Here is a 27,575-nt window from a genome sequence, read left to right as displayed (position 1 = left end):
ATACCTGGATTGCAAAATTCCTGAAAATGTAACACCTGGCTTTCACGGGCCTGTACACGCTGGCTTCGTTGCACCTCTGCATGACACGCTGCAGTGAAACAGCTGCCCTGGCAACCAACTCAAATGAACCTATGGGAGAATTTTTAACTTTCTGTACACTCAAATTCCCAGAAACAGAGCTATCACTTTCCTTTGTTGCTAGCAGCCGTGCTCCCTTACTTTGCCCCAGAACAGTTCTTGTACTTCTGAGACAGAGAAAGAAAATAATCACTCTGCTCTAAAGCATTGCAGGCCCTTATTTTCTCCATGTTTATTTTCTGTGGTCTTTTTATTGAGAGGATATGGGACTGCTTCTTTAGCTTAAATAGGAGGAATGCATAATTATGTAGAATCACATGCTATGTAAGTGACTTTTGGTCAAGAAAAACATGTAAACACTCCCTGATAGGACAAATACTCAGTGTGTCAGCTTGGGTTTCTTTGCCAAGACAGTCAGTTCTGCTTCCTTTTGTGTGCAAGAAATTTAGTGAGACTTGGATCATGCAAGTACCATCCAAGCTGGTGTCAGCAGCAGAGTTTTCCACCCGAAGTTTGAGCTGATACAACTTCTTGTTTCAGATTGTCTCCTACCTACTTGATCTTCCAGAAAAAGATGAAGAGGAAGTGGAGCGAGCACAGATCAACAGCTTTGACAGTCTCTGGGGAGAGACAGGTACACGATGCTGTCTTTTCTCGTGAGCGTGTTGTGTTTGTGGACTCTTTATATCTCACACCTTCTTTTTTCTCTAGCATACCTTTGGCAATCAAGTGTATTACGGCTTTTATTTGGAGACTGATGCGGCCAAAGTAAAAATCAGGCAGTTGCCCTCTTAATTTTCTTCCCCCTTGGATACTTCATACCATTAACACCCAAGTCTTCTTTCAAACAAAACTTTTCCCCACTCTTGTTTTAAAAAATTTTGGAAAGACTGGAAGTTTCCTTACAGTGTGCCACACCAGAACAGAAAGTAATTATGGCCTTTCTCTTTTTTATTTGAACCTAATAGCAGCTAGGAATAAATATTTCTCCCAGGAAAATAACTCTTTCCACATGCAGTTGTAAACCAGGAGATTAAATTTTCATGTTAAAATGGTATCTGATACTATTAAATGAACACATGAATAAAGTTGGTGATCTGCGTACAAAATGAGGGTACCACTCTGTAACACCCAGCTCTGTACAATTCCTCTTGATTTGTAGAAAAGCAGTTTCTGTACCACTTGGTACTTACTGCACAAACCAAAGCCTCTTCCTTATGGCCTTTGAAAGAAATGATCATTGTCTTCCCTCCAAGTCTAAGCTAGAGCACCTGGAGAAATATTTGTAACCTTTAATGTGTTTTTATGGAACCAGGGCAATGGAAATTGTAGTCACCACAGATACATATCGTAATTCCTTGGAGAAGCAGACCAATATTCAGATGTCCAATTTAGAGAGAATATTTTCTTAAACAAGAAGAGTATGTGTTTTGGTTAGGGTCAGAGTGTTATTAAAAATAAGAAAAGACACGAATGCATTTAAAATTTGTAATGACCTATTGAATTGTGATGTGTCATCCCATGGCAGAATCCTATATAGGTTTCATGGCTTCTTTAGCATCATGTGAAATGGTCTAAAGCTCAGGAATTTGCTTCTTAAACAATCTTCCCTCTGTCAGAACCAAAGGGAGCAGATGCCAGGCAGCTGCAGCTTAAGAGCCCATAACCAATTAAAGGAAAACGTGCAGCTGGAAACAGCTGCAGTCTCTGTGACCCCACCCTGAGGGAAGCCAAAGGATAGGCTGGGGAAAAGGGGTTGGTCAGGACATGAGCAATTCTAGAGTATGCATGTGTGACCTACAGCTGCAGAAGGGACACCTTGGTTTTACTCCTGTGAGCACAATCTTTCCCAACACAGTGTTGTCGTCCCCCTAACAGACCTCTTGTTGCCAAGGCCATGGGTACACAGCTAAAGAGGGCAAAAAAAAAAGTAGTGGCCCAATGGTGAAAACAGAAATTACAAGAGAAACAGTCATAGTGATGAAACACATTATAGCACTGTCCTTGAAAGAAATTCTTAAAAATGTTCAAGAAGGGTATGAACTAAATAGGGGACTTAGTTTCATTGATTTGAATTTCTTATTAGAATGTTAGAATAAAACTCGGGTTTTTCTTAATATTGCGTGCTTTAAAGTGTACAGTAAATGTTGCTACATTAATTTTCATCCATATGTACCATATCTCAAGATTTTAAAAATCAAAACTTCATGTCAGTGGCTTATACAGGCAGTCCCCAGATTATGAACGAGTTCCATTCCTAAATCTGTCTATAAGTCAAACTTGTGTGTAAATTGGAACAGTTAGGTATGGTTTGTATTTAACATCAGTTAGTCAAATAGTATATAGTATATTATAGTGTACCTTTCTATACATAAAAACATTAAAGAAACACTTCCAGATACACTAAAACATCTTTTACTTAATAATGCATCTTTTACTTAACATTTTGATGCATATTGCAAAATAGCACCCATTTGTTATTACAAACCATTGTATGTACCTCAAATTTTTAACATAGTAGGCTTTACGGGGATTGGTTCATAACTACAGGTTGTACGTAAATACGTCAGACCTTTGTAACACAGGGACTGCCTGTAATCAAAATTGCCTTTTGTTTAACTTGATAATTATGTGGAATAATTAGAGGGTCAGCAAAAACGAGGAAGACCCTCAACAAGATAGACTGACAGAGCAGCTGCAAAATGGGCTCAAACATAGCAATGACTGTGAGAATGGCACAGGACCTGGCAGTGTTCTGTGCTATTGTACATATGGTCACTGAGAGTCTGAACTGACCCGACAGCACCTAACAACAACAGCAACAAACATAAAATGCTGTTTAAATTTGAGTTAGAATAAAGTGTATTGGTAACACAATTTGTATGTCTGTGAAAAAATATTTTACTTCAGAGATATTTCTAGCAAATAATATTGTCTTTGCTGTATGAAAAATGACCCTACAGCTCATCAGTAGTATAGAATGGACTTCGTGTTACTTTTCTGTCTGCAGTGATGTGTTGTACCAAGTGTCCATGTTCCTTACTTACAGCACATTTCTCATTTAAAATCGGTAGTGACACATTGAACTGTGATTCCCTTCCATGACAAAATCTTACATACATTTCCCGTATATAGGGAATGAAGGTCTTATTACCTGCAGCTGGCCCTAATGACACAATTTTTACCTAAAGAAAATAGAGCAGCCATGATTTTTCCAACAGTCTTTATCCTTTACTACACGTACTCACTTAAAAAAAAACTTAGCAACTATAATTTATGACAATAATAAAAAATCTGCTATCCGACTACTTTGTGTTTTAACGACATACATAATGAACACTGGGGTGCAAGGCAAGAGTAATGCTGGCTGTGATGGTTAAGGTTATGTGTTAATTTGGCTGGGCCATGATTCTCAGTGGTGTGGCAGTTACGTAATGATGTAATCTGACAGTTTCGTAATAATGTGGTCATCTTCTGTTTTCGCGTAACACGGATTTTTGCATAATGACCTGGTCTTTGGAATCTAACCATGTTGATAAGTGAGGAGTGTGTGTATATCAAATCTAAGATACCACTAACTATAAGAAACATCATTATTTTGTGTCACTACAAAAGAAAGAAAAAAAAAACTATGCCAATTCTACCAAATTCTTTATCATCACATCAATCGTAAGATGCATACCAATTTTAGGCGTTAAAATATGAAGGAATAAAAAGTGCATCTTAGAATCAATGAAATACATCTTAGCATATAGTGAATAACTGAGATGTAATTTTTACATATCAGATTTTCTTAATGCAGATCACTAGAATTCCCTGGTTTCTGTTGTCCTCCTTCTCCAATATCTTTATCCTTCCAGATAGCATCTTCCTATATCTAGCTTTCAGCATCTGGCTGACCCCTCCCCATCCCACAGGGTTTTCATAGACTTCTTTTTTTTTTTTTTTTTTAACTCTTATTGTGCCTTAAGTGAAAGTTTACAAATCAGGTCAGTCTCTCATACAAAAATTTACATAACGCCTTGCCATATACTCGGAATAGCTTTCCCTCTAATGAGATAGCACAGTACTTCCCTCCACTCTCTTTCTTTCCTCATGTCGGTTTGGGTAGCCTCTGGCCCCCTCTGCCCTCTCATCTCCCCTCTAGACAAGAGATGTCAACATTGATAGACTTCTTATGGAACAACACAGAAGAAAAGCAATTTAGGTGATAAGATTGTTGACCACTCTTTGCTCTCCTTATATTATGGGCACAGACCAGGACTAGCATTAAGAACTTCTAGAAACACTGGAGTATATTAGTGACCTAGATTATTGCAACTGCCTCCTAACTGATCTTTCTTCCTCTAGCCTCACCCTTTTGTGACCTTTCCCCCAGATTTCCACCAAATTGATCTTTTTAAGCCACTTTCCTTTTATGTTTATGTCACTTTCCTATTTACCATTGGCCACCTCTAGAATAAGTTCTTTAATTAGCATAAAAAGGCCAGTTGTGATCTCCAGCCTCACTTATTGCCTGTCTTCTCCAATAACCCTCCATGATGTTTCCCACCTCGGTGCCTTTCTGTAGCTCTCCCTTTGCCTGGCATGCCCTCCTTATCCTTGTATGCCTGTAAATCTGTCTTTCAAAATCTAGCTCAGCTTATCATCTCTTCCTGGAGGCCTTCTCAGACACTTCTTCCTCTGTACTACCTCCAAACTATGAAAGTAGCTCTGTTGTGCTTGTCACGCTGTATAGTAATGTATTTGTTTTTCTTATCTCCCTTACTTGACCATGAATTCTTTAAAGACAGGGACTTTGTCTTCCTTGCCTCTGTATATTTCTTATCCTTAGCATCTAGCACACTGTGTCTGACAAATAACACAATAATTGTTTAACTAATGAATATTGTTTTGGATAACAGTGATCCGTTTATGTCTCCCCAACTACCCTCTTCCCATTGGTCTCACATCACCAGCCTGCGGTGTACTCTTTCAAGGTTGAAAATAGATAAAAAATCATTTGCTTCACTGCATTCTATTTAGGGTCAGCATCCCATCCAAGCAGACTTTGGCTGTTTTCCCAGCTCTGAGCTGCATCCTGTCTGCCTCTTCAAACTCCTTAGATGTTTCCCTTTGAGAAAAGACTATTTGTGTCCGATAAATTCATCAGATGCTGACAAGTTAGGGAACCAATTCTGTTACTGGTCTCTTAGGAAGAAATTTGAGTCCTACCTGCTGTGTTTACTCTAAGAATCAGTTTCTTGCTTTACAGAACTAAATTTAACTTAATCTCCTGTCTCTCAAAAAAGCTGTAACAGTTTTTGATTAGACTTACATAAAACCTAGCCAAAGCAACTCCTTGCTGTTGGATTTTGAGAAGTCCAGATTCCATCTTACATGGTGATGGTGTTGTTTGTTGCTGAGATGAAATTGGCCAGCTGTGCTAATGACCATGACCAGCTATCAGCTGAAGATTGCTGCCAAATTACATCATAACCTAAGCCACAGAGATGGAACAACAAAGACAAAGGCTAAATGGACTATTTCCTCCCATATAAATGTGTCATCCAGTGGGGAGAAGTGGGCTAGCCAGAGCAATATAATTTCAGGTTAGAGTGGACAATGTAGCTTTCCAGATGGGTACTGGTAGTGAATTTTCAACTATGTTCTGTGAAATGGCATTATTGGTGAGAGACTTGATCCTGAAATACTGAATTTTCTCCATCATGCCTGGGCAGTGCAAACAGTTAACACACTCAGCTGTTCCAACCAAAAGGTTGGAGGTCCAAGCTTATCCAGAGGCACCTAAGAATAAAGGCCTGACAGTCTGCTTTCAAAAAATCAGCCATTGAAAACCTTGCAGAGCACAGTTCTATTCTGCCACACCTGGGGTTGCCATGAGTCAGAATCAGCTCCACAGCAACTGGTTTATATTTTCTCCAGGCACCTTAAATTCCTTTGTAAAAACGAATATACGTGACATCCCCACCCTCCTCCCAGGATATTAAAAGGGAGGTTTGCTGCAACCCTATCACCTATTAGCTAATTTAAATGGGATTGGAATATAGGGCTAGAAATTTTACAAATGGCTTGTTTTATGCACCCGACAAGATGATTTTTATAGTTCCTAAATGCGCCCTGGTGGTGCAGTGGTTAAGAGCTCAGCTGCTAACCACAAGGTTGGCAGTTCTAATCTGCCAGCTGCCCCTTGGAAATCCTGTGGAGCAATTCTCCCCTGTCCTGTAGGGTGGCTATGACTTGGAATCGACTCAATGGCAAGGGTTTTTTGATTTAGTGAGTATCTAACCCAGTCAGATTCTGAAGCTACTCTTGCTCTCTGACCCATATGAAAACTAGAGTTTTTTTGTTTTGGTTTCTTTTTCCTGAACTGTCAGAAATATGAACTTGGCAAAGAGGGAAGATCACTTGGATTTAAAGAACAAGAGACAAAACTTCTTTGTCAAGTAAATAATTAATCCATTAATACCTATAGCCATCTATTCAGATCTTGGAAAGGACCCTCACTTCAAATAGGACCAAGCCTCATTCCTCCTGTGAGGAACTGGACAGAAATGCTAAGTTGATGTTAAGAGTTTCAAAATGAAACCAAAAATACTTATAAGACAAGGCATAAATAGATCTATTTTAAGAGTATATCTTCTAAACTTGTTCTGTTTTACTTCATAAGTCCTTTTTATGCTTGAAAAGGGAAGAACTTACTTCAAAGGCTTATCTTAATGGAGATTACAGGTAGTTTTGATTTTGCATATGAGTCAGTTGTGGTTAAATCTGGCCAAGCCCAAAGACAAAAGGCCAAAATTTGCGCTTAAATGGAAAAAATTACAAGTGACCATTTGATTTGAATTTCGGTTGGTTCCCTAATTAGATCCCAACATTTGCAAACTGAAATGCTATCTGCACCTGCCAAATATTATCATTTTCTGATTTGTCATTGGGGTAGATGGCCACAATAAAAAGGAAAAGCTTGCTGCCTGCCATACGAGTTGTCCAAGTAAATTCGGAAAAAGAAATTTTCTATCCTCTTTCTTTAAAATGAGGCATAATTCTGCCTTCTACAAGCAGTGTTTAACATCCTTCCTACGCCTCATCCATTCTTTAAAAAAAATAAACCTATGTATTTGAAGTCCCCTAGTTAAATGAAGCAAATACATTTGTTCAAAGATGGACTTCTTGTTAGGTGCCATCAAGTCAGTTCCTGCTCATAGTACAATAGAACAAAACACTGCCCAGTCCTGCACCATCCTCACAATCATTTTTATGCTTGAGCCCCTTGTTGTAGCCTCTGTGTCAATCCAGCTCCTCAAGGGTCTTCTTTTTTGCTGACCCTCTGCTTTACCAAGCATGATGTCCTTCTCCAGGGACTGGTGCCTCCTAATAACACATCCAAACTATGTGAGATGAAGTCTCACCATCCTTGCTTCTAAGAATTGGTAGTACTTTTTCAAGACATATTTGTTCATCTGGCAGTCCATGATATTCAGTATACTTCACCAATATCATAATTTAAAGGCATGAGTCCTTCGGTCTTCCTTATTCATTGTCCAGCTTTCACATACATTTGAGGCAATTAAAAACTCCATGCCTTGGGTCGTGCTCACCTTAGTCCTCAAAGTGACATCTTTGCTTTTTAACACTTTAAAGAGGTCTTTTGCAGCAGATTTGCTCAATGCAATGCATGGTTTGATTTCTTGACTGCTGCTCCCATGGGTGTTGATTGTGGACCCAAGTAAAATGAAATCCTTGACAACATCAGTATTTTCTCCATTTATCATGATGTGGCTTATTGGTCCAGTTGTGAGGATTTTTGTTTTCTTTATGTTGAGCCATAATCCATACTGAAGGCCGTGGTCTTTGATCTTTATCAGTAACTACTTCAAGTCCTCTTCACTGTCAGCAAGCAAGGTTGTGTCATCTGTATATTGGAGGTCGTTGATGAGCCTTCCTTCACTCCTGATGCCCCGTTCTTCTTCATATAATCCAGCTTCTCACATTATTTGCTTAGCATACAGATTGAATAAGTATAGTGAAGGGATACACACACCTTTCTTGACTTTAAACCACCAGTATCCCCTTGTTCTGTTTGAACAACTGCCTCATGATCTCTGTACAGGTTTTTCATGAGCATGATTAAGTATACGGGAATTCCCGTTCTTCGCAATGTTGTCCATAGTTTGTTATGATCCACACAATGAAATGCCTTTGCATAATTAATAAAACACAGGTAAACATCTTTCTGGTATTCTCTGCTTTCAACCATGCTCCATCTGACAACAACAATATCCTTCATACCGTGTCTTCTGCTGAATCTGGCTTAGATTTCTGGCAGTTCCCTGTCAGTGTACTGTTGCAACCGCTTTTGAATGATCTTCAGCAAAATTGTACTTGTGTGAGATATTGACAATATTGTTCGATCATTTTCGCTTTCTGTTGGATTGCCTTTCTTTGGAATGGGCACAAATATGGACCTCTTCAGTCAGTTGGCCAGGTAGCTGTCTTGCAAATTTCTGGGCATAGAGAATGAGCACTTCTAGTGCTGCATCTGTTTGTTGAAACATCTCAATTGGTATTCCATCAGTTCCTGGAGCCTCATTTTCCACCAGTGCCTTCAGTGCGTCTTGAACCTTTTCTTTCAATACCATCGGTTCTTGATCAGATGCTACCTCCTGAAATGGTTGAACATCAACCAACTCTTTTTGATACAGTGACTTTGTGTATTCCTTCCCATCTTGTTTTGATGTTTCCTGCATTGTTTAATAATTTCCTCACAGAATCCTTCAAAGTTGCAACTCGAGGCTTAAATTTTTTCTTCAGTTCTTTGAGCTTGAGAAATGCCGAGCATATTCTTCACTTTTGGTTTTCTAACTCCAGGTCTTCACATTTTCTAACTTCTGGGTCTTTCATTATAATACTTTGTCTTCTCCAGCCGCCCTTTGAAATCTTCTGTTCAGCTCTTTTACTTCATCATTTCTTCTTTTCGCTTTCACTACTCTATGTTCAAGAGCAAGTTTCAGAGTCTTTTCTGACATCCATTTTGGTCTTTTCTTTCTTTCTTGTCTTTTTAATGACCTTTTGCTTTCTTCATGTATGATGTGTTTGATGTCATTCCACAACTCATCTGGTCTTCAGTCATTAGTGTTCAGTGCATCAAATCTATTCTTGAGATGATCTCTAAATTTAAGTGGGATATATTCAAGGTCGTACTTTGGCTCTCGTGGACTTGTTCTAATTTTTTTCAACTTCAACTTGCACTTGAGCAATTGATAGTCTATTCTGCAGTCAGCCCCTGGCCTATTTCTGACTGATGATATTGAGCTTTTGCATCATCTCTTTCCACAGATGTAGTCGATTTGATTCCTGTGTATTTCATCTGGCCAGGTCCACATGTATAGTCACCGTTTATGTTGTTGAAAAAAGGTATTTGCAGTGAAGAAGTTATTGGTCTTGCAGAATTCTATCATGCAATCTCTAGCATCGTTTCTATCACCAAGGCCATATTTTCCAATTACCAGTCAGTCTTTCTTTGTTTCCAGCTTTCACATTCCAATCACCAGTAGTTACCAGTGCATCTTGATTGCATGTTTGATCAATTTCAGACTGTAGAAGTTGGTAAAAATCTTCAATTTCTTCATCTTTGGCCTTAATAATTAGTGTGTAAATTTGAGTAATAGTCATGTTAACTGGTCTTCATTATAGTCATATGGATATTATCCTATCACTGACAGCATTGTGCCTCAGGATAAAAAAAAACCCGAAAACCCACTGCCATCGAGTCGATTCCGACTCATAGCGACCATATAGGACAGAGTAGAACTGCCCCATAGAGTTCCCAAGGAGCCCCTGGCGGATTTGAACTGCCGACCTCTTGGTTAGAAGCCATAGCACTTAACCACCACGCCACCAGGGTTTCCTACTTCAGGATAGATGTTGGAAAAAAAAAAATTTCTTTTTTCTTTTTCACGAAAAATGTGACACCATTCCTCTAATTTGTCATTCCTGGCATAGTAGACCATATGACTGTCTGATTCATAATGGCCAATACCAGTCCCTTTCAACTCACTAATGCTTAGGATATCGATCTTTATGCATTCTGTTTTATTTTTTCTAACTTTCCTAGATTCATACTTTGTATATTCCACGTTCCTATTATTAATGGATGTTTGTAGCTGTTTCTTCTCATCTTGACTCATGCCGCATCACAAAACGAAGGTCCTGAAAGCTTGACTCCATCTACATTGTTAGGGTCAACTCTACTTTGAGGACGGACCTCTTCCTCAGTTTTCTTTTGAGAGTTTTCCAACCTGAGGGGCCCATTTTCTAGCAGTTTATTAGGCAGTGTTTCGCTGCTATTCATAAGATTTTCACTGGCTAATGTTTTCAGAAGTAGACTACCAGGTCCCTCTTCTTAGTCTGTCTTAGTCTGGAAACCTGTCCACCATGGATGACCCTGCTGGTATTAGAAATACAGGTGACATAACTTCCAACACCACAGCAACACACAAGCCACCACAGTAAGACAAACTGACATACACGTAGGGAGAGATGGACTTAGTAGAACGTATATGTCTTAGTCATCTAGTGGTGCTATAACAGAAATACCTCAAGTGGATGGCTTTAACAAAGAGAAATTTATTTCTTCAGAGGAAAGTAGGTTAAAAGTCTAAACTGAGGGCATCAGCTCCAGAGGAAGGCTTTCTCTGTCAGCCTTCTCATCCATCATCCCCCAAATTAGGAGTTTCTCTATGCAGGGACCCTGGGTCCAAAGGATACAGTCTGCTTCTGGTGCTGCTTTCTTGGTGGTATGAGGTCCCCCCTCTCTGTTCACTTCCCTTTCCTTTTTATCTCTTGAGAGATAAAAGGTGGTGTAGGCTACACCCCCAGGGAAACTCCCTTTACATTGGATCGGGGATGTGACCTGGGTAAGGGTGTTACAGTCACACCGTAATCCTCTTTAACATAAAATTACAATCACAAAATGGAGGACAACCACACAATACTGGGAATCATGGCATAATCAAGTTGACACATATTTTGGGGGGACACAATTCAATCCATGACAGTATACCTTCAAATTCCTCCTTCTCCTATTGAAATGGTACTCACAGGATGAATAGGCAATCATAGAATCTCAACTGTATCAAAGATCTTAAATAATGGACAATGGAATAAAAGGAAGAATGTTTCTTGCTGCTGTGTCCCTTACGCTCACAATAGCTATTTTATGTCTCTGACTTCGTTAGTTTATACTCAGAAGAAAAGAGTTCGTCACACTTCTCTTACCTTTAAGACTATTACCTTGAATAATTCTGACCCCCATATAAAAATGGCTGCAAACGTACTAGGAACTTTTGACTCAACTAATGAAGAAAAAGAATGAAAACTGACACAAGGGCCATACTGTAATTCCTGACTATGGTTCTCTAGGTTTCAGGGCCCAGGGATAGAGGTTGACCATAGGTGGCCATATCTCTACAAAGGCCCTTCTCTCAGGATGCCACCCATGCATAGACTAGTAGAAGGTTTGTAACTAGGAGAAGAGGCAAGCCAAAAGCAGAGAAGACAGGCTGGGTAGGAAAAAAGAAACCAAGTGAGTGTGATCAAAGGTGATTTTTCAGTAAATTTATCATTATGATGTCACTATCTATTGGGAGCCCATTTGAATGTTTTTCTTCATTATTTTTCTTTAAAAATTTCCTTTATGGAGAAAGCAGCTAAAATCCTTATTCTGGGAAATAAAATAGAAAAAACATTAATCAAACACAAATATACTGCTATGCTTAGCTTGAGACTGGAGAGGCCAAGAGCCACCTATCCTCAGACTTTGTTCTTTGTCCTTAGCCCTGACAGCTGCAGCCGGAAGGGGCAAACTGGAGGTGTGCCGTCTGCTCTTGGAACAAGGAGCAGCAGTGGCCCAGCCAAACCGCCGAGGTGCAGTGCCTCTCTTCAGCACTGTTCGCCAGGGCCACTGGCAGGTAATCAGGACAGCTATTTGTAGTCCCTAAGACAAGAATGAGTTCTAGGTGGGAACTTCTGATGCGGAGAGCAAAAAATAAATAAATAAATAACAAAGTTGGAATTAATTTTAAACTCTCAGTATTCATTGAGTTTGAAGACTTAGGGCTTTGCTGTTAATCTGGTTAATTGAGAATATGGCAAAAAGTTAACATTCAAAATCATCATTATCATCAGTGTTGGATAGGACTAGCTACTTTTGTCTTGGTCGTAGAGTGACCTCCTCACATTTCATCATATCCACAGGTTCCCTGGAGGTCTCATTTCTCAGCAAATCCCTGCTAACCACTTGCTTATAGTATCTGAGACTTGCTAAAAGAAAGTGCAGTGTATGCAAATTCTAGTTATGCGATCTTTCCAGATGTTTGAATTCTGGATAATACTCACACGCTTAGGATGGAAAATAAAACAATGGTAATAATGTTTGGAAGTATTTGAGTAGAAAAAGGCCCTAAAAGACAAGCAGTGCTGAAGAGTTATCAGAGGAATTTTTTTTTTTTCCCAGCTTAGTCATAAATACTCACTGTGGGCACGTTTGCAACTACTCCCATGCAACTACTAAAAACTACTAGAGGTCAATAAAATGGCATTGACATAGGGGGTGACTTGTGTTGGAGCTTCCATTAAGGGATTGTTTAGTCTACATCTTAGCTTTTGTTATCTTAAATTCTTTTTTACTTAGTGGCTGAGTCAGACATTCAGAGTTGAATCCTTGTCATTTGGCTGTCCCTGAGAGAATCGGGAGGAGCACTGGTGGTGCAGTGGTTTAAGTGCTCAGTTGCTAACTGAAAGATTGGCAGTTCGAACCCACCAGCTGCTCTGCGGAAGGAAGATGTGGCAATCTGCTTCCTTAAAGATTTATAGCCTTGGAAACCCCGTGGGACAGTTTTACCCTGTCCTGTAGGGTTGCTCGGAATCCACTCAACGGCAATGAGTTTGGGTTTGAGAGAGTCAGATTAAATTGAATGGTACTAGGACTGTGCAGGTACTCATTGGGGGCTCTTGCAGTGGGAAGCTACATGTAGAGATTACTCACCTGCACAGCAGCAGGCATTCACACAGTGTGCATATGTCTTCTCAGCAGTCCCTCTTGGACTGATTGGTCTCTGTTTCCCTGCACTTATAGATTGTTGATCTTTTACTCACCCATGGAGCTGATGTCAACATGGCAGATAAGCAGGGACGTACTCCCTTGATGATGGCCGCATCTGAAGGCCACCTAGGAACTGTGGACTTTCTACTTGCACAAGGTTAGTCCTGGGATGCCAGCACTGGGTGGTCAGTGCCCAGAATAGCCCCGCTGAACGCATGATTTCCAGTGATGGATTCCAGGAAATGTTAAAAACTCATATTATTAATTCAGTGGTTAGAAAATGAAAGACCGTCTCCTCTCCTCTTACAAACAGTTTAACCCTTCTAACTCTTGACTTTTTCGATTTCCTTATGGCTTGAAGGATTTTTTATATTCTTATCAAATTAATATATTCCAAAGTCTTTAATTCAAATCAATAATCTCCAAACTTGGGGTTTTTTAGTGTACATTCAATTAATATTCATCTTCCAGGGATTGTATTTTGGCTTTGACTTTATTGATTCTTTTGTAAGCCTGCACAGGTAACATTTTTCTTGTATCCAATGAAGGTAGATAGAGGCTACAACAATTGTTGACAGTGGGACCTTATTTGAAGAATAAGCATATGATTATTCTGCTGTTGTAGTAAACTCCTTTTTACATTTCTCAACATCCACAAATTCTTGGTAAATGAGAAATAAAGGAGGTTGTGGTCGCACCACCATCATAAAGCATTTCAAGCTCCTGTTAATTTCTGTGACCTCTCTCACCTGTGCAAAATAGTGATGGGTGATGGCGGACCTCTGTAGTGCAACATAACAATTGTACATATGTATGTACCTAACATCAGACTCCCACAACATATGACTCCCAAAATATCTGATGCAAACACTGACAGAATTGAAGGGACAAATAGTTCTACAGCAATAGTTGGAGACTTCAATACACCACTTTCAACAGTAGCCAGAACATCTGGAAAAAAGACCAGTAAGGAAATAAAGGATTTGAACAACACCATAAACCAGCCATACCTAACAGACATATATAGAACACTCTACCCAATAACAGCACAGTACACATGCACGTGGGTTATTCTCCAGGATAGGCCATATACTAGGTCACAAAACAGGTCTCAGTACATTTATAAAGATTGCAGTCATACAAAATAACTTCTTTGACCACAGTGGAATGAAAGTAGAATTAAAAAAAGAAGGAAAACTGGAAAATACATAAATATGTGGAAATTAAACAACACTATTAAACAATCAGTGGGTCAAGGAAGAAATCAAGAGCGAAATCAGAAAATGCTTAGAGTCAAATATAAATGAAAGTATAACATACCAAAACTTACGGGATGCAGCAAAGGCAACACCTCAGAGAGAAATTTATAATGGTAAACATCTACATTTAAAAAGAAGAAAGATCTCACATCTATGACCTATCTTTACAACTTGAAGAACTAGAAAAAGAAGAGAAAACTAAGCCCAAAGCTACCAGAAGGAAAGAAAAAACAAAGATCAAAGCAGAAATAAATGAAGTAGACACTAGAAAAACAATAGAGAGAATCAAATTAAAAAAAAAGAATACTGTGAACAGTTGTTTGCCAACAATTTAGATAACTTAGATGAAATGGACAAATTCCTAGAAAGACATAAATTGCCTAAATTGACTCAAGAAGAAATAGAAAATCTCAATAGCCCCATAACAAGTGAAGAGATTGAATCAATAGTCAGAAACTTTCTAATGAAAGAATAAGTCTTGAGCCAGATGGCTTCACTGGAGAATTCTACCAAACATTTATAGAAGTGGCATCAGTCCTTCAATGCTTCCAAAAAATAGAAGAAGAGGGAACACATCCTAACTTTTTCTGTGAGACTAACATTACCCTGATACCAAAGCCAGACAAAGACACCACAAGAAAAGAAAACTATAGACCAGTATCCCTTATGCATATATAATATATATATATAAATGTAAAAATCCTCAACAGAGTACTACCAAACCAAATCCAACAGCATGTTAAAAGGATTATACACCGTGATCAAATGGGATTTATTGCAGGAATGCAAGAGTTGTTCAACATTAGAAAGTCAGTTGGCGTCATACACAACATTCATAGAACAAAGGAAAAGAACTACATCAATTCAGAAAAAGACATTTGACAAAATCCAACACAATTTCATGATAAAAAATGCTCAACAAATTAAGAATAGAAGAAAATTTTCTCAATATGATTAAGGGGATTTATGAAAAACCTATAGCTAACATCATACTCAATGGAGAAAGACTGAAAATTTTCCCCTTAAGATCAGGAGGAAGACAAAGATGCCCACTCTCACCATTGCTATTCAGCATTGTACTAGCCAGGGAAATTAGACAAGAAAAAAATTCAAATCAGAAAGGAAGAAGCAAAACTATCCCTCTTTGCAGAGGGATACTATATATAAAAAATTCCAAAGAATCCACACAAAAATCCACTGGAGCTGCTAAATGAATTTAGCAAAGTGACACATAAAAATCAGTTGGGTTTTTACACACCAGCAATGACCAATCTGATAAGGAAATTAAGAAAATTCCATGTACAATACAATCTAAAAGAATAAAATATACATAGGAATAAATTTTACCAGGGAAGTGAAAGACTTGTACACTGAAAACTATAAAACATTGCTGAAGACCTAAATAAATCGAAAGACATTCCTTGTTCATTGATTGGAAAGCAAATTGTTAACATATTAATACTACCCAAAGCAATGTGTAGGTTCAATGCAATCCCTGTGAAAATTCCAACAGCCTTCTTTGTAGATATTTAAAAAACCAATCCTCCCAAATAACCAAAGAAATTTTGAAAAGAATAAAGTGGGAGGACTCAACACTTCCCAGTTTTAGAACATACTATAAAGCTACAGTAGTCAAAATAGTTCAGTGCTTATGTAAGGATAGACATATAGAGCAATGGAATAGAATTGAGAGTCCAGAAATAAATCATATAGTCAAATGATTTTCAACAAGGGATTCTTGTCCATTCATTGGGGAAAGAACAGTCTCTTCAATAAACGATGCTGGGACAACTGGATCTCTATGTGCACAAGAATAAAGCTATATCCCTACCTCACACCATAATGAAAACTAACTCAAAATGGATCAACAACCGAAATATAAGAACTAACTTACATGAAACTTTTAGAACAAAACTAGGGTAATTCTTCAGTACTTAATTTTCAACAGTGGATTCTTAGATGTGACACCAAAAGCTAAGCAACAAAAGACAAAATAGATAAATTGGACCTTATCAAAATTAAAAACTTTTGGGCATCAAAGGACTTTATCAAGAAAGTGAAGAGATGGTCTACAGAATTGGAGAAAATATTTGGGAATCATATAATAAATAAGGGCTTAATATCTAGAATACATAAAGAGCTTCTCCAACTCAACAGCAAAATAACAACCCAATCAAAAAAATGAGCTAAGGACTTGAATAGACATTTCATCAAAGAAAAGAAAAGATGCTCAATGTCATTCGTCACTAGGGAAATGCAAATCAGAACTACAATGAGCTGCCACCACTACCCCCTACTAGAATGGGTTTTATCAGAAAAATGGAAAACAGTGTTGGCAAGGTTATGAAGAAACTGGAACCCTTACCCATTGCTGGTGGGATTGTAAAATGGAGCAGCTTCTGTGGAAACCAGTTTAGTGGTTCCTCAAAAAGTTAAAGAGTTACCTAGCAATTCCACTCCTAGGTTTTTATCCAAAAGACATGAAAGTAGGAACTCAGCAGGTACCTATACACCAGTGTCCATTGCAGCATTATTCACAGTAGCAAAAAGGTGGAAACAACCCAAGTGTCCATTAACAGATGAGTGGATAAACAAAATATAGTAGATATATATAATGGAATATTACTCAGCCATAAAATGGAATGAAGTGTTGATAAATGCTATAGCATGGATGAACCTGGAAAACTTTATGCAGAGCAAAATAAATCAGAGATTAAAGGACAAATATTACATGATCCCATATATAGGAAATATATAGAAGAGGCACATGCCTAGAGACCAGATGTATTAGTGGTTTCCAGGGGTGGGTGGAAGGGAAGAAGAATTATTGCCTAAGGGGTACTGAATTTCTGTTAAGGGTGATTGAAAAATTTGGAAATGGATAGTGATGGTTGTACAACACGGTGAACGCAATTCATGCCACTAAATTGTACACATAAATGTGGTTAAGATGGCAAATGTCTTATTATATATATTTTACCACAATAAAAGAATTCTAAGTAATCGAAAGTATTGAGATAAATAAGTGCATATTAGCTATGATTGAAAAAAAATTATAATTACCCTGGCAGTAGTTTGAATATTAGAGTTGATGAAGGAATTATAAAGAGCCAGATCAGTTAGGAAGCCATTATAATAGAATAGGTCAGAGGTAATGAGCCAAAGGTAGTAGCTGTCAGAATAGTACAAAAAGGCCACAGTGCACGAAATACATTTTTTATATAAAGACTGATTTGATGTAGGAAATTAAAAAAAACAGAAGAATTGAAGATAACTCCAAAGTTTTAAGATGGATGTTTGGGAGAACTGCATTAGATTCCCCATTAACTGCTTGGGGAAGAGAAAAGAGAGGAGAAAGATTACAAATTGAATTTTCAAAGTCTTGAACATATTATGGGTTTATTTCATACGTATCTCCTTTTAACATCTTAAATTCCAGCTTTTCTTTTGTTTGGAGAATCAGTTTATCTGTAATATACATCTAAAACCTTATCCTCTGCTTTTTCTACCACTGGAGTCTTTGTCCAGGGAGTTTATAGATGTCAAATCTGAGACAATTCCTTGGATTCTGACCCATATTCAAATTCATTCCATGTTAGATTCAGTGGTTTAATTGCCAACAAGGCCACTATGAAAAGATAACCCAGTACATACATAGGTCTCATCAGAGTTTGAGTTATGGTATCTCCCAGCCCTTTATTAAGCCACAAACTCTGGCTGTCTTACCTCTAGGAATACAGTTAGGCCAGATAGCGAGTTCTTAGAACCTAAACTTGGATGTAGCAGATCCTAAGCTGGAGCTAACATCTGAATCCTCTCCAGCTAAGGAGGAAGCCTGGACAGTGTCCCATACATAGTAAATTGATCTCTATTTTAGTTAGTAACTATGTTATGACATGCTAACTATGTGAAAAGAAGTATTTTAGGTATTCTTCAAAACTAACAAGGAAGTGATAAGATTCTTTGCCATCCAAGAGCTTACAGTCAAAGCCTAACCAAATGTATATTGAATTTTAGAATAAATACAAAACAGCATATCAAGTATGCTTGATCCTTGAAGATGAAAATAGAAGGGCTGAAAGGAAGCAGATGCAGACTATAAAAGGTGTTAAGAAAGTGGAGATGACGTTCTTACAGAAGGTTGACTAGCTTAAGTAAGCTCTGAATTTCATTTGTGGCCTGGGCTCGGTATCCTCCCATAAGTCTGTTTCCTCCTCTTTCTAGGGAGGGAAAATCAGGTTGGTAGTATCACCAATGATAAACATGTACCGAGCTCCTATCTTACGAGAATCTCTCAAGGAGTTTACGCTATTGTAAATGGAAGACTTCAGTGGATTCAGAAAATATTCACTGAGAATTTATTACATGCAAGTGGGATACATAGATAACAGAGTAAGGTGATATATGTCAAACAGATTCAAGGTGAGGTAACAGTGAACTAGAAGCTTCTTGAAGTCAGTGGACTTGAGGTGGTTCCTAGAGAATGAGTAGAAGTGAGGCAAGTTATGGAGAGAGAAAAGGTATTCCACACATGGAGCAACAGAACCAAAAGTGAGGATACAGGAATATTTATAGTAGATTCTAGAGGCAGTGAACACATCCCTCTGGCCAAAGTAGAGAATTCTCACAGGGCAGTAAAAAAACTTAAGGATAGAGAGTAAACTTGGGGATAGATTATGTGGAGAACCTTGAATACCCAATAAAGCATCTAGACTCTATTCTTGAGCTACTTGTAGGATTCGTCTCCCCGCTACACACACATACACACACACAGTTTTACTGAGATATAATTGACACACCAGGATCAGTCTTAAAATGGTAATCGTTCAGAAACAAAAGACATTCTTTAGCAGAATCTACACCTTAAGTACTAGCTTTCCCTCCTGCTATGAATGTTCGTGTTTCCTCAGTCCTGTTATCACTTGCTTTTGTAGGTGCCTCCATAGCTCTAATGGACAAAGAAGGACTGACAGCCCTCAGCTGGGCTTGTCTGAAGGGTCATCTCTCAGTGGTACGCTCTCTAGTGGATAATGGAGCAGCCACAGACCATGCTGACAAAAATGGCCGCACCCCACTGGATCTGGCAGCTTTCTATGGTGATGCAGAGGTGGTGAGTGCTTTTAAACAAGCCTCAGGGTAGTAGGGATAGGGAAGCCTTCCCATCCATATTATCTGGAGTTGAGGGTAGAGTGATGTTTTGATGAATCCTGATACAAAGTTCCCAAGTCTATACCTGCTAGAGGGCAGGGATATCCAAAACACCATTAAAGACCAAGAATATGGCTAAAGCCTAAAATACCATGGCTGCACAGCCCAGTTCAGACCAGCAGTTGAATAAAGAAGGGGCAGGCGACAGCCAGGGCCCTCAGAGGAGCAATAGCACCTGTGTTAACTGCTCTGCTTGGTCCATGTTCTAGGTCCAGTTCCTGGTGGATCACGGGGCCATGATCGAGCACGTTGACTACAGTGGGATGCGCCCTCTGGATAGGGCAGTGGGGTGCCGGAACACTTCTGTTGTTGTCACCCTTCTGAAGAAAGGAGCCAAGATAGGTAGGAGAAGGGAAGAAGGTGTTGGCCATCTGTGCCCAGGGGCCAGACTGGTCCAGCGGTCTGGCTACCCTGGGTGTTTTGTGTGAGTGTATATATAGTTTCCCTTCTGCCCTGGCCCAATTACTGTCCAAGTGAACAGAAAGGCTCTTGGCCCAGAGAAAGTACCATCTGAGCCACGATTTGCAGCACCGTGTGTCTAAAGTCACATGGATATCTGCCATGCCCCTAGTAGCCTTAGTGAGGAGGCTGCTCTGACCTTGAGCATATCTTAGTGCTAATGCCTCTGCCCCAGCCCACCCTGTAAGCATCCTGGATCCCTGCACTGCTGTGAGCCTTTGCTTTCCCTTGCTGTATATGTGCTTCAGACTCTGAAGTCCCTGCTGCTGCTGCCCCAGCTGCTCCCTGATCCCACAGACCTGTAGACAAGGGTTGGCTGATACGCTGGCTTTTTTGCTGCCTGCCTCTCACTGCTGCTTTTTCCTTCTTTTTTTTTTTTTTTTTTTTTCACCTTCATCCATTTTTTTTCCCCCTCTCCTACAACTTTTTGTTTTCTCCTTTCTTTGAAGGTTGTCAGACGTTACCGAGTCGCCCACGAGGTATATTTCACCGCTGTCAGCATCAGGCGTGGTCTGATGGCTTGGTCAGCTTTGCCTTCTCCTCTTTGATTTAGCCTGCATGAGTTCCCTACACCTCTAATCTTTTAATTTACTTCACCTTAAAAGAAGATTTTTTTAATGACTGTTGTAGAGAATAACTTGAACTATTGATAACTAACCCTGAAAAGCTTAGTTGGTAACTAATTCAGGTATCTACAAACTAATCAATATAACCTTTTCTTTCGTTTTGTGGGTAAAGTAGCCCTCAATAATGTTGACTTGTTTCATGTCTGTTTGGTATTTGAACTGTGCTCCTGGTTCAAAGTGAATCCCAGGGAGTCTTGTTTGGTACTTACAAATTCAGGGAGCCTTTTTTTTTTAGTCTTTAACAGTTTCCCCTCTGAAAAGTACATATTTCAAAATTAAGAGACTAAACAGCTGGGGGATTTGAGTCCAAGAGTCTAAAGTAAGTTACCTTTTTGGATTTTTAAAATTTTTCTCAATGACATTTAATGTCGACCTCTTTTCCCAATTTCATTATTAAAATAACTCCAAACTAAGCCATCAACTGCCTAAATGCAACACACAGGCTTTGCTGCCCTCCTGTGGTGCACGCTCAGACAGTTCAGATATTCTTATTTTAAGGTGAATACAAATCTAATGCAGCTTCTTGGCAGTGCTAGTCACTGAGATACTCCCAGGTCTAAAAGATGAAGAAGAAATTACTGTGGAGCAAGTTGTTCTCTCAGCAGAAATTTCCCCAGGATGTTTTTTTTTTCACCTAGCTTCCTACCACCCTTACATTGTATGAGTTTTTACCCATCATGCATCCTGTACACTACAGGTCCAGCCACATGGGCGATGGCCACCTCCAAACCAGACATCATGATCATCCTGTTGAGCAAGCTGATGGAAGAGGGGGACATGTTTTATAAGGTGAGAGAATGAAAGAACAAAGTTTCCTCAAAACCAGCCACTGACTCTACCCAGGTCTTGACAGTTTGCATCCTTGGTTCTAGAGGCAAGGGGAGAATGCCATCCCTCGGCATATAATGGGCTCATAAGATGGGAATCCTGGGATTTTTGCCTTCCCATCAAGATAGTAAGAGTATCCTACACATGCCTGCAGCTGATAAACTGAAGGATCTAGTTTTACCTGGTCATGAATGGGTGGTTCATGACATGGCTTTTACATGGAATCTGCTAAGTAGGATCTGGAAACTCATGGGACAAATAAAAGCAAAATTATGTAGTAGAGATATTTCGCACCTGTGGGGAAAAAGACACTGATCTTAGCTTTAATATTTAATGTATATATAGCTTAAAAAGTCTATAGTAATAATAGCTTATCAGCATCCCTGCGTAAGATAGGGAAACCAAGGCAAATAGCAATTATAAGATTTGCTTGAAGTCACTCACTGACAACAACAAAAAAATGTATGGAGTCTTTTTGTACTCAAAATTCAAGCTGAAGGCTCTATACCCTAATACAAGCAAACTCCCATGGCCTATAGGAAATCCCTTAAAGAACACTCCATGTCAGAATCATCTCATTGTGTTAAGGTTAGCTGGATCTTCTCTTGAAGATGAATACAAATCCAACCTAGCTTCTTGGCAGTGGGTGTCACTAAGACATCCCCAGGCCTAAAAGATGAGGAAATTGTTATTAAGCACATTGTTCTCCTCTTGTGGCAGAAGTATACAGAGTTCCTGGGGGCAGGGTTGTATTGCCAAATGCCCTTTGAGTGACAGTTATGGAAACCTAGGGCTCTTAGACTTTCAGGAAACTCAAGTCCTGACCCAACCAAAATTTCACATGACTTCAAAGAGGAATCTCATCAATCTAGGTATCAGTGCCATTCTGGAATCTACTCTCAAGAATCTAAGCCCTGGTTATTAACATAACTCTGGTGTTATAATGCAGAGTCCTATCTCCTAATGACACTAGGCAGAGCTACTGCTGTTCTCACCAAGAATTCTACCTTGGAAGACTTCAAATCTGTCCTTAGTGAAAAGTGCTGAGGGGAAAATAAAAGAGTGGTATCCTGGTGGGATTGCAGCTATACAGAAGGAATGGAGGTGATAAAGATCAGCTAAAGGGGTAGGAGTTGCCTCCTGTGTCTTTCTGGACTCAGCTTACAGATTTTCAGATACAAAAAGTAAGAAAAGTTCAAGCCCCCTGTGTTTGGTACCCTAGTTGGTCCTAGATTTGCTTCATCTTAGAAAATCCCTCCTACAAAGTTAGATGGAATCACAAATTCCAAACTTCACTTCTTGACTACCTCCCCACCCCATGCCTTTTCCAAAAATGGGAGAAATTGGTTAATAATATTTTATCCCATGAGATTAGGAAAGCAGCAGCTAGGCTGTGGTAGGCTCTCAGCAGCTAGACTCTTCCTTTTTGAGGAAGGGAGTGACGTCTTCTAGAGGGCTGGCAAGATGGAACATCAAACAAGAAAAGAGAGTTCTCCAGACAGGTCAGAAATTAAGAAAGTAATAACTTTAGAATGCTTGGGACTAAGAAATGAAATGTGTCCCAGGGAGATCAGTTCAAAAAAGCTCCTTTGAAATGAACAAGGTCAGTCCCTTTAGAATCCAGTCGGGAAGCTGAGGGCCAGGGCTTCTCATTAGCCAAGGCTTTATTTTTCTGGTTTGTATCTTGGGTATGCACTTTAGTATTGCCTTTCCTACCGGGTGAGTTTCCTGCAGAAAAGACTTGGCCCTTCTTCTCTCACCATCAGGGCCAGAGAGTTACTCCCTAGGCTGCTGTTTGGGAAGAGTAACCCTTAGTGTGAAGGATCCCTGATGGCACAGTGGTTAAGCACTTGGCTGCTAACCAGGTCAGTGGTTCGAGCCTATCAGCCACTCCACGGGTAAAAGATGTGTCAATCTGCTTGCATAAAGATTTGCAGCCTTGGAAACCCTATGGAGCAGTTCTCTGTCCTGTAGGGTCGCTATGTGTCAGAATTGATGAGACGGCATCGGGTTTGGTTATTTGTTTTTTTAACCCGTAGTGATAACTGCTGAGAAGAGGAAGGGAGTGGGGACCAAACTTCCTCAGCTGCTCACCAGACCAATGGTGTGTTTTGCCATCTTGTACCCCCATTAGAAAGGTAAAGTAAAGGAAGCTGCCCAGCGCTACCAGTACGCTCTGAAGAAATTCCCTAGAGAAGGGTTTGGTGAGGACTTGAAAACCTTCCGGGAACTAAAGGTGTCACTCCTCCTCAACCTCTCTCGATGTCGCAGGAAAATGAACGTAAGTCCCTCTCATCCCAACTCTTTCTGCAATCCTGGAAGTTGACAGTCCGTGTCACTCACTAGCTTTTACCAAGCCCCTGAAATCCTTCTCTGCCCTATTTGGAACTTGGTTGTCCTTCACAGAGCACTGACATTTGCAATTTGAAAGAAATCAAGTCTAAATACAATCTGTATTTCAAAAAAGTTAATCCTGGAAGTACTTCATAGCTTTCTGAATTTTCATAATTGCCACTCCAAAGTGATTGGAATTTCATCATCCCCCCAAATCAGTTTTCTGATCTTTGGGAAGAGGTGAGAGCAGTGGTCACAAGAATTCCAACTTCAATTGGATATGAATTGTAACCATTCCCTTCCTTTCTAGCAGACTCTTAGTCATTTAAGGAAGGGCTAGAAAGTGGATTCAGGACCATGGACTTCAGGGTTTAATATCTAAGGCTAATCTTGAACTTTTCACATCTTTCCTTATCTCTTTATTCCAGCATGCCATGTTCCTTCTTGTCCAGAAGGGAATCTTAGACCTCTCCCTGGTCCTTTATTATCTCCCAAGTGGTCCCTGGGCTTTCTTGCCTACCTTGTAAACACAGTCTCTGATGCCCTCAGCTGCTGTTCCCTTGACATGCAGACACTGCGCTCAGATACGCAGAATAGCCAAGAACATTTCAGGAATCTCTGACACCCACCAGCCTGAGGTCTCACAGTTCCTCAGGAGATAGAAATGATCCAAGCCAAAGGAGAATGTTGGTCAATAAAGAACTCAGCTATAAGAAGCAAGATTTGAGCCTCAGTGGCAAGAGATCTGCTGTCAGTTCCAGAAAGATGATTTGTGTTTATGAGCTTATGTCATCTAAAACCTGGCAGTAAAAAGGGCCATGATATACACTTGGCTGTCTCAGAGGACACAGTTGTGACCCTAAGAGGCAGAGTTGCCCCAGGGCACCCGGGGAAGGAAGGGAAGCTTGGAGGAAAGCAGTGAGGGTCTTATGCTTATGGTTTCCTCTGTGAAACAGAAGAAACCACACCAAGGGTGTCCTGTGACGCCAGCTAGTGAGAATGAGACAAAGCTCAGAGGCTGCTGTCAACCTGCTGACTGGCTTCTTTTTTCTCTAACAAATAATCTACTTCTTAAAAATACTGTAATCTTCCCAGAAAGAGCAATTGTCGCAAAAGAAGAAATAAGAGGCTAAGAGTAGGAAGCAAAGTGGGGATAGAAGATGACCCATATAAACACGGAATGCTTTTTCTCTAGGTCCACATTTGTTCAGAAACAGATGATAATCACTTACCACGGACCAGCACTGTGCTAAGCAGCAGAAGTCTGACTTCTGTAGAAAATTGCCTGTTATTTTTTTTAAATGTTACCTATGCCCCAGGGCCTTTGTTCTGCCTAAGATCTTGTGTTCTGCCTTAGGATTCACTAGTATAAGCAGAGTCTACTGTGCTATATTATGGCTTTAACATTGAAAGAGAAGAAAAACCTACCCTTCCAGCTTAGTATTTAAGGGTCTTTTAAAACCATGGACCCTGTTTAGTCAATTTTGTTCCCCTGGTCACTGTTCCCAGGGATTCTCAGAGCAAGGACAGATAGCTCTGATGTTGTTCCAAGGAGCCACGTTGATCAAGAGGACGGGATAGCACAGACCCCAGTCACGGCCAGGGCCCCAACTGCTCCTCTCATTTTATTTTGATCTTAAATGTTTCCTAAATATGGAACCACTTCAGAGGAGGAAAAAGCCAGAAAAATTTCTGTGAAATAGAAAGGAAATTACCATCTATTGAGCATCTGCTACATGCAAAGACTGTGTACAGTGCTTTTAAATGGCTTATCTCATTTAACCCGACTTGTGAAGTGGGTATGAATGACAAAATATTACAACACACTCTGAAGGGTTATGACGCAGACCAAAGATTTGAGCCCATCTCTCTGACATCCCTACACCATCTAGCCTCCACAGGTAGTGCATTTCCCCTTTACACAGACACCATCCTTCTGAATTTCAGTTGACCCTTAGAAAGCCCAAGTGGTTGCAACAAGAAGATGTGAAGGGTAGGATGAGGGTCCATGTGAGGTGTAGATGTGTGTGTGTGTAGCGCATACATGCACATGTAACGAGTCTAGTTTCCAACTTCAGGAGTTTTATTGTGAAGGGTTGACATTTAGTTTCTGGGCTAGAAAGAGGGCAAATTAAAAATATTTTAATATTTTTGGACAAAGATTTCAGTGAGTGATTACAGGGCCACACAGGGCAAAGGCAGAAGGAACTTTCAGTCTGTGGGCCACATGGCTAAAGCCATGTCAGGCATGTCAAGAATCCCAGGCGTTCCATCCATAAATGTCAAAGAAATGTACATATTATTTGTTTTATTCCCAAGTTGTCTATTTTTCATATCTCTTGAATGACTCATTTGCACACCTATTGTAATGACAGGATTTTGGAATGGCGGAGGAATTTGCTACTAAGGCCCTGGAGCTGAAACCGAAATCTTATGAAGCTTACTATGCAAGAGCAAGGGCAAAACGCAGCAGCAGGTGAGGAGAGAGAGAGAGGGTGAAAAGCAAGAGGTCTCTTTTCTAAAACTACAGCCAAGACAATGCAGGCCACCCTGGGGCATATGTGCCCAAATATCTCTGTCCCTGAGGACTTTCAGGGCCAAGCTTTGGGGATGGCCCACAGAGCACAGTACTCAGCTTAAGATTGGCAAATCCTCTGGGCTGTGGATACCTATAGCATTTTACTATGGGAGAAAAATGTTTTTCCATTGTTGGAGAATGGTACCTTCTTCCAAGAAGCCTCTACTATATCTCAATCATTTTTCAACCCCCAAAGCAGACATCATAAAGAGACACCTCTTAAAGCAGAGGTCATTTAAGCAAAACATCCTGCCACTCCTTTTAGAGGGAAAAATAGGATGGGTCACTTGCATCACAGGCTCCTCTTTCTTTTTCTGTAGGCACTTGGGGAATCCCTAGGTTATTTAGTCTTCCTTCTGGGGCTCTCCTCAAGTCTGGTGGCATCAGACCTCCTTTTCATCTAATGTCCCCGCATCACCACCACCACAGCACACACACACAGAGATAGGAAGAGCTCACTGCCAGGATTGAGAGGGCCCCAGGGAAGTACAATTCCTCATGCCCATCTGCTGCAGTTTGGCCACGGGGCAGAAGAGTCTCCAGAAGGACCTAGAACCTGCAGTCAGTGATCCTTCAACCCAGAATCTCCTACCCTGGATAACTTGTCACTGTCCTTGATGCCGCCTGCCCAGTGCCCCCAGCCTTCTCCCAAACTCTGCATGGGAAAGAATTGCTTCAGGCTCATGGCTGTCGCCGGGAAAGGGGTGGCGGGGGGAGGGGATTTGGTCCTGAAAATCAGACCCAAGTGGAGTGTAGAAATGATGGTGGCGATGATATTACTAGGCAGGGTAAAAAATTTATTAGAGAAGCTTAACTATCAAATTCTCTTTCCCTCTGGATTGTTCCTTTTCCACAAGGCCAATTGCCCCTTTTCCTAGCACTGTTTATAGAGAGAATGGGAATATCACTGACAGTTCATTTCCTCATTTGTAAACTAGAATCTCTTTGGGGTCTGCTTAGCTCCACGCCTGAGTTGCCTAGTCAGCAAGCCTCATACTTGCCCAGCTGTGATGTAGCAGAATGGAGAAGCAGCAGTGCTGTGGGTGAAGGGTAGAAAGAGCAGAGGACAGGGTTTTTGGCTAGGATGGAACAGGTCTGAA

The 27,575-nt window shown here is 40.1% G+C and overlaps 1 protein-coding gene across 10 annotated transcripts in view; it reads left to right on the top strand.

Moving 5' to 3' along the window:
• The window catches only part of TANC2 (tetratricopeptide repeat, ankyrin repeat and coiled-coil containing 2), a 375,358-nt gene that overhangs the window by 337,775 nt on the left and 10,008 nt on the right, over positions 1–27,575 (top strand). For 9 of the 10 annotated variants that reach the window (XM_023553793.2, XM_023553790.2, XM_023553792.2 and 6 more), the window contains 8 exons: positions 619–712; positions 11,917–12,050; positions 13,217–13,340; positions 19,377–19,552; positions 19,860–19,992; positions 21,433–21,524; positions 23,698–23,844; positions 26,273–26,373. In XM_023553793.2, coding sequence (XP_023409561.1) covers positions 619–712; positions 11,917–12,050; positions 13,217–13,340; positions 19,377–19,552; positions 19,860–19,992; positions 21,433–21,524; positions 23,698–23,844; positions 26,273–26,373 — 1,001 coding nt within the window. The remainder of the gene's footprint in view (positions 1–618; positions 713–11,916; positions 12,051–13,216; positions 13,341–19,376; positions 19,553–19,859; positions 19,993–21,432; positions 21,525–23,697; positions 23,845–26,272; positions 26,374–27,575) is intronic. The other variant, XM_064270957.1, reaches the window with a different exon arrangement.

This window comes from Loxodonta africana, chromosome 18 (assembly GCF_030014295.1).
Source record: "Loxodonta africana isolate mLoxAfr1 chromosome 18, mLoxAfr1.hap2, whole genome shotgun sequence".
NCBI lineage: Eukaryota > Metazoa > Chordata > Mammalia > Proboscidea > Elephantidae > Loxodonta > Loxodonta africana.
Note: the sequence above shows the minus strand (reverse complement) of the source record. Positions and strands in the feature narration are given on the sequence as shown.